The 7,895-nt window shown below is 40.6% G+C and overlaps 1 protein-coding gene across 1 annotated transcript; it reads left to right on the top strand.

Moving 5' to 3' along the window:
* The first annotated feature begins 377 nt into the window (after nt 1-377).
* On the top strand, nt 378-1,535 carry LOC137096584 (golgin subfamily A member 6-like protein 25). Its single transcript, XM_067466255.1, has one exon. The coding sequence runs from the start codon at nt 378-380 to the stop codon at nt 1,533-1,535; it is 1,158 nt and encodes a 385-aa protein (XP_067322356.1).
* Nucleotides 1,536-7,895: the final 6,360 nt, after the last annotated feature.

Here is a 7,895-nt window from a genome sequence, read left to right as displayed (position 1 = left end):
AAGTAAACGAAGGCAACTGACAAGCGGAGAAGAAACAGACGCAATAAGAAAGGAGCAGAGGAACAGAGGGAAAAGGGTAAGGAAAAAACTATCAAATAAATAAATAAACAACCCCCCCCCCCCTAAATTGGAATACTGAAATCTAAAGACAGAGAGAGACTAGGTAAAAGAGGGGAAAGAGAAGAATTGAATCTGTAGATAGTAGTAATTAGAAAACTTGAATTTCCCCCACTCTCTCTCTCCTCTCCCTCCCCCCTAACGACCCATTTATATCCTCTCAGTTATCTCCTTAGAGCCTCAAAAGGAAAAAAATAGCAATACAAAGATAGGACAAGATAAAAGACAAGAGGAATATAAAGATAGTGACGAAGGGAGAGATGACCACACCAAAAGGCAAAGGAGAAAACCTGAAGGAAATGAAAGGAACAGCTAGGAAAAACTCCCTGTCTGAGGATGCACCTCCAAAAGAGATGAACATAAAAGAGATGATGAAAAAAATACTAGCAGAAATACAAACGATGCAAGATAAACAAGACAAAATGCAGGAAAAACAGGATGCGTATCAAAGTATAGCACAGGAACAGATGGCCAGCCTGAAAGAAGAACTGGGAGTGATGAAAGGAAACATAGCCTCTATACAAAGAGAACTAAAGGATCTTAAGAAGGAAAAGCAGGAGCTAAAGAAAGAACAGGGGGAAATATCAGTGAAAATGAAAACCTTTGACCTAAAAAGTCATCGGATAGAAGAAAGACAAGAAGCTATAGAAGCGAAGACCCTGGAATATCAACTCAGGCTAAGAAATATAGAGGAAGAGGCCAAAGAGAACATACAAGAGAAAGTAACGGAAATCTTATCAGAAATGCTGAACTGGACGGACCAAGAAGTCATAAACCATACGGACAGAATATACCGGGTGAATACTATATATGCAAAAAAGAATAAAACAGCAAGGGACGTGATCGTGAATTTCACGAAAAAAACGGTCCAAGACGAAGTGCTGAAAATAAATAGTAACAAGAATGTGTTTTACAAAGGAAAGAAAGTGGCGATACTAAGAGAATACCCGAAAGCAACACTGAACAAAAGAAGGAAGTATAATTTCCTTACCGAGGAACTAAAGAAACAAGACATAAGATTTCGCTGGGAGAAAGGAGATGGTCTCATGGTCACTTACAGAGAGCAACATTACTGGATCTTGAATGAAGAATGTGCAAAAGATTTCTACGACAAAATAAAAAGAGAGGCTGGAAAAAAAAGAGATAAGCACGAAAGAGAGAGAGAAAGGAAGAAAAAGCCAGGAAGATACTCCCCTGAGAGGCAAAATGGACAAGATAGGCAGAAAGAACAATCAGAATGGTCATTAAGAATACCATCGAATGAAATTCTAAAAGATGAAAGACCAAGAAAGAAGGAGGAAGCAAATGAAGAAGAAGAAGTGAGACAGGAGGAAGAGAACGAGAGATACGGAGAATCGGAGGAGGAGGAAGAGGAGCAGGAAGAAGAGACGCAAAAAGAAGAATGTATGGAGAATTAAAACTTTACTCCCAGAATCAGGGGTCTATTAAACCCGCCAAAAAGCGAGATCCCTGATAACTCGGTGGCTCGCTGTGAAGCATTTGCTCGATTCTTCGCGGATAAAATTGAGCGGATTCGGTCGGGTTTGGACGCCATGTTAACGGCAGTCTCTGGGGATGTAACGAGAGCATCTGCTTGTCCAGTTTTGTTGGATTCGTTTCAATTGGTTCAGCTTGAGGATGTGGACAGGATCCTTGGAGAGGTGCGACCCACCACATGCATCCTGGACCCCTGCCCTTCCTGGCTGATCAAGGAAGCCAGAGGGGGTTTGGCAGGGTGGGTGAAGGTGATGGTTAATGCCTCCTTACAGGAAGGAGAGTTTCCAGCGAGCTTAAAACAAGCTATTATAAAACCGCTGTTGAAGAAACCATCACTGGATCCCACCCAATTCGACAACTATCGGCCAGTTTCCAATCTCCCCTATTTGGGCAAAGTCATGGAACGTGTGGTGGCAACACAACTACAGGGGTTTCTGGTAGACACTGATTATCTAGATCCGGCACAGTCTGGCTTTAGGCCGGGACATGGAACTGAGACAGCCTTGGTTGCCTTGGTAGATGATCTGCGCAGGGAACTAGACAGGGGGAGTGTGTCCCTGTTAGTTCTGCTGGACCTCTCAGCGGCCTTCGATACCGTCGATCACGGTATCCTTCTGGGACGCCTCATGGACATGGGGCTCGGGGGCACTGCTTTGCGGTGGCTCCGATCCTTCCTTGAGGGTCGGTCTCAGAAGGTGTTATTGGGTGACACCTGTTCGGCCCCACAACCGTTGTTGTGTGGAGTCCCACAGGGTTCAATTCTGTCCCCGATGTTATTCAACATCTACATGAAGCCGTTGGGAGAGATCATTCGGAGTTTCGGAATGAGATGTTATCTCTACGCAGATGATGTCCAAATCTGTCACTCCTTCTCACCTGTCACCAAGGAGGCTGTCCAGCCCTTGAACCGGTGCTTGGCTGCTGTGTCGGACTGGATGAGAGCTAACAAATTGAAATTGAATCCAGACAAGACAGAGGTCCTACTGGTCAATCGTAAGGCCGAGCAGGGTATAGGGTTACAGCCTGTGTTAGACGGGGTTACACTCCCCCTGAAGACGCAGGTTCGCAGCTTGGGAGTGATCCTGGACTCATCGCTGAGCCTGGAACCCCAGGTCTCAGCGGTGGCCGGGAGAGCTTTCGCACAATTAAAACTTGTGCGCCAGCTGCGCCCGTACCTTGGGAAGTCGGATCTGGCCACGGTGGTCCACGCTCTTGTCACATCCCGGTTGGATTACTGCAACGCACTCTACGTGGGGTTGCCTTTGAAGACTGCTCGGAAACTCCAACTAGTCCAACGGGAGGCAGCCAGATTGCTCACCGGAGCGGCTTACAGGGAGCATACCACCCCCCTGTTATGCCAGCTCCACTGGCTGCCGATCCCATTCCGAGCACAATTCAAGGTGCTGGTTTTAACCTACAAAACCCTATACGGTTCCGGCCCAGTGTATCTGTCCGAACGGATCTCCCTCTACATCCCACCTCGGAGTCTAAGATCTTCTGGGGAGGCCCTGCTCTCGACCCCGCCTTTATCACAAGTGAGACTGGCGGGGACGAGGAGCAGGGCCTTCTCAGTGGTGGCCCCCCACCTGTGGAACTCACTCCCTGGGGAGATCAGATCAGCGACCTCCCTTCTCTCATTTAGGAAAAAGCTGAAAACTTGGATGTGGGACCAGGCCTTTGGAAACTCTGGCAACTAAAAAGAAAGACCATAATGATGGGCAAATAATGAAGAAACCTATTGGACCTATGGAACGCGGAACACTGACCATGAGACTGTTTATTGATGTGCTATTGTGCAATATATTGATGTTTTAATCTGTTAATTGTTTAACTATTGTAATTGTTTTTATATTTGTACGTGTTTGGATAAGGGCATCGAATTGTGCCTTCTTTTTGTAAGCCGCCCTGAGTCCCCCCTCGGGGGTGAGAAGGGCGGGGTATAAGCAGCAGAAATAATATCAATGGGATTAACTCACCGAATAAAAGAAATAAAATATTCAATAGATTAATAAAACAAAAGTTTCACGTTATTGCCCTACAAGAAACGCTCATAACACAAAAACAAGTAGCACACCTTAACAACAAAAAACTGGGAAGAATCTTTTACGCCTCAGCAAGCGAAAAAAAAAGAGGGGTCGTTACATACATAGATGCAAACATTCCGGCAACCCTAGCATTTAAAGATGAGGAGGGAAGATTTGTAGGGGTCACCATCACAATTCAAGGGAAAAAAAATATTACTATGCAATATCTATGCCCCAAATGACTCTAAAACAACATTTGCGGAAAAAGTAAAAAGACAAATAGACTCCCAAACATTTGACCAATTAGTAATTCTAGGGGATTTCAACGGCGTAATAAACAACAAAGTAGATAGAAGCAAAGAACAAAAACAGAAGGGGAAAGGAACATCGAACTGTGGAAACCTACCAAAGTCAATCCTAAATTGGATACAAGAATACAGACTACAAGATATTTGGAGATTAAAACATGAAAAGGAATTAGACTACACCTTTTACTCGAATCGCTACAGAAGCTGGTCAAGAATAGACATGATATGGATAACAAATTCCCTAACACTGAAAGTCAAGGAAATAAGCATATTACCAAGAATAGACTCAGACCACTCCCCATTAGTGATGAAATTACATCTATCTGAAACGACTAGAAGATGGAGATTAGACGAAAACCTACTGAAAAGAGAAGAGGACATAGAAAACAACAGAAAAAAGCTCAAGGAATTCTTTGACATAAATGATAAGGAAGGAACACACCTCTATACAGTATGGGAAGCCAGCAAAGCTGTAATGCGAGGCAACTTCATCCAACAGAAAGCCAGAAAGAATAAAGTAAGAAGACAAAAATGGGAAGCAATCATGGAAGAAATTAAACAAGAAGAGAAAAATTTAAAAAAAGACCCCCGAGACAAGAAGTGCTCGGATAAACTAAAACTACTACATAAACAAAGAGAGCTACTAGAACTAGAGGAGAGAGCAAAAGAGTTGAAGTTTCTAAAACAAAACCATTTTATGAACGCTAATAAGCCAGGAAAATGGCTAGCGAAGAAGCTAAGAGGGAAAAGAGAAGCAACATACGTAACAAAACTGAAAGATAAAGACAAAATATATACAAAAGAAGAGGAAATAAAAAGACAATTTATGAAATATTATAAAAACCTATATAAAAGAGATGAGATAAACAATGAAAAAATCTCAGAATACTTAGGAAATAGGAAAATTGGAAGAATCTCAGAAGAGGAAAGAGAAGAGCTGAATAAAGAGTTCTCTAATATAGAAATAAAAGAGGCAATCAAGAATCAAAAAACAGACAAGGCCCCAGGCCCGGACGGATTCACCGCAATCTATTATAGGACTTTCCAAGAAGAATTAATACCATACCTAAAAAGAATTATGAATATGATTAGAGAAACGAAAACTATATCAAATACATGGGCACAGGCAAATATAACGGTGATACATAAAGAAAACTCCGACCCCGAAAATTTGAAAAATTACAGACCCATTTCACTCCTAAATCAGGACTATAAAATATTTAGCTATATAATTGCAGAGAGATTTAAAAAATTACTTTCAAAAAGAATCCAAGAAGAACAATCTGGTTTCCTCCCTAATAGACAGCAGAAGGATAATGTCAGAACAATAATAGACCTGATCGAATACTACGAGATTAATAGCCAAAGAAAAGTAATGCTTCTAGCACTTGATGCGGAGAAAGCATTCAACAGGGTAAATTGGGAATTCTTCAAAACGATTATGAGGGAAATGGACATTGGATACCACTTTCAAAACATGATAAATGCAATTTATGAGAAACAAGAGGCAAAAATCTGCGTTAATGGACAAGAAACGGAGAATATCGTAATAGAGAAGGGTACGAGGCAAGGCTGCCCCTTATCTCCCTTGATATTTATTATGACCATAGAGATACTACTCGACAAAATCAGGGAAGATAAAGAATTAGAGGGTGCAAAAATTCAAGGTTTGGAATTTAAAGTAAGGGCATATGCCGATGACGTTATATGCGTAATAGAAGATCCGGAAAGAAATCTGGGAAAATGGATACAAACAATAAATGAATTCGGCGAGGTGGCGGGTTTCAAATTAAACCTGGATAAAACAAAAGCCTTAACGAAGAACATTGCACAGAAAGAAAAAGAGAGATTAGGGGAAAAATGGAACATCCAGATTGTAAACAAATTGAAATACTTAGGCATAATAATGACAGCTAAAAATATACAATTAATTCAGAACAATTATATAGAAGGGTGGAAGAAAATGAAAAAAGAAATAGAGAGTTGGAGAAACCTAAATCTATCTTTAATGGGAAGAATTGCCTGTGTTAAGATGAAAATACTACCTAAAATTATTTTCCTCTTCCAAAATTTACCAATAATTAGGAACCAAAATTTACTAAAAGAATGGAATAAGGATATAATGAAATATATTTGGCAAGGGAAGAAAGCAAGAATCAATCTTAAAAATATGACCGAAGATACAAAGAGAGGCGGTTTTGCTGTACCGGACCTAAGAGCTTACTTCGAAGCCTGCGCGCTGATGTGGGTCAAGGATTGGGTGGAACTAAAGAAGAAAAAACTACTCATATTAGAGGGAATTGAATTAAGAACTGGTTGGCACCATTACCTATGGTATGGAGACCCCAAGAAAGAAAAGAAATTCGGTAACCATTTAATTAGATCCACAATCATAAAAACCTGGCAGAAATATAGAGTTAAAATTTGTGAAAAAACCCCATTATGGCTCTCTCCTCTAGAAGCTACCCAAAGACGAGAGATGGGTTGGAATAATTGGCCAAAGTACAAAGATATATTAAAAAAAGAGATGGGCGAAAGAGTAATAAAAACACAAGAAGAAATGAATCAGATAAATAAAAATATATCATGGTTCCAATATATTCAAATAACTGAATGCTACAAAAAGGACTATGCACAAGGATTCCAAGAACAAGACACCTTCTGGGACAAGATCCTAAACTCAAACAGGAAGATAATAACCAAGTTGTATAAGAAATTATTGGAATGGAGTTCAGAGAAGGAGGGAGAGAAAAAATATATGAAAAGATGGAATGAAAACTTTGGCAGATCTATTAAAAAAGAAGATTGGGAAAAGATCTGGAGAACAAAAATCAGATATACTTACGCAATAGACCTAAAAGAAAATTGGCTAAAGGTAGCCCACAGATGGTACATGACCCCCAAAAAATTAAACAAATCGTACAAAAATGTAAACCCTAAATGCTGGAAGTGCGGGAGAGTGGAGGGCTCATACTATCACATGTGGTGGGAGTGCCCAAAAGCAAGACGATACTGGAAAAGAATACATAAAACAATACAGGAAATCCTAAATGTGAAACTACAATTTAAACCAGAAATTTTCCTGCTAGGAATACTAGACTCAAAAATGGAAAAAAAATTAGACAAACTGCTCTTCTTAATGACAACGGCGGCAAGAATATGCTATGCGAAATTATGGAAGAAAGAAGAAACTCCTGAAACTAAGGATTGGATTGAGAAAGTCCTAGATATCAAAAACATGGACAGGTTAACATATCTGATCACTAAAAGTAAAGGAACCCCTATAAAAGAAACAGATTGGACTAAAGTGATAAATTATACTGACCATTTGTTTGAAAGCGCAGCTCAGTAAACAGAAGAGAAAACTATAAAGAAGATAAGAGTGAAAGAAGGAAAAGGAACCCCCCACTTGGAAGATATGAAGGAAGTCAACGAGTGAGACTTTGACCATCTGTCTCCAACACTCTCTCATTTAGTTCCACTTTTTCTTACTTTCCCTTCTTTATCCCCCCGCCCCCACTTTCTTTGACTCCTTACCCTTTCCCTCCCCTCCCCCTCCCCGTCTTCCCCCTCACACCCCTCCATCTCAACCCTCACTATTCCCATTCCCACCCTACATCTAGCCTTTTCTTTCAACAAGTCTTTTTGTAATATGATGAAAACCCTCAATAAAAATTATTAAAAAAAAAAAAAGAAAACACAGTATTTTCTGATGGTCATGGGGATTCTATGTGGGAAGTTCCAGCCAATTATATCATTGGTGGAATTCAGAATGTTCTTTGATTGTAATGAACTATAAATCCCAGCAACTACAACTCCCAAAAGTCAAGGTCTATATTCCCCAGGCTCCACCAGTGTTCACATTTGCGCATATTTGTGCCAAGTTTGGTCCAGATCCACCATTGTGTGAGTCCACAGTGCTGTCTGGAGATAGGTGAACTACAACTCC

This window comes from Anolis sagrei, chromosome 3, assembly GCF_037176765.1.
Source record: "Anolis sagrei isolate rAnoSag1 chromosome 3, rAnoSag1.mat, whole genome shotgun sequence".
Classification (NCBI taxonomy): Eukaryota; Metazoa; Chordata; class Lepidosauria; order Squamata; family Dactyloidae; genus Anolis; species Anolis sagrei.
Note: the sequence above shows the minus strand (reverse complement) of the source record. Positions and strands in the feature narration are given on the sequence as shown.

Coding starts and splice junctions, on each gene's coding strand:
- LOC137096584 (XM_067466255.1), top strand. CDS start 378: ATGACCACACCAAAAGGCAAAGGAGAAAACCTGAAGGAAATGAAAGGA.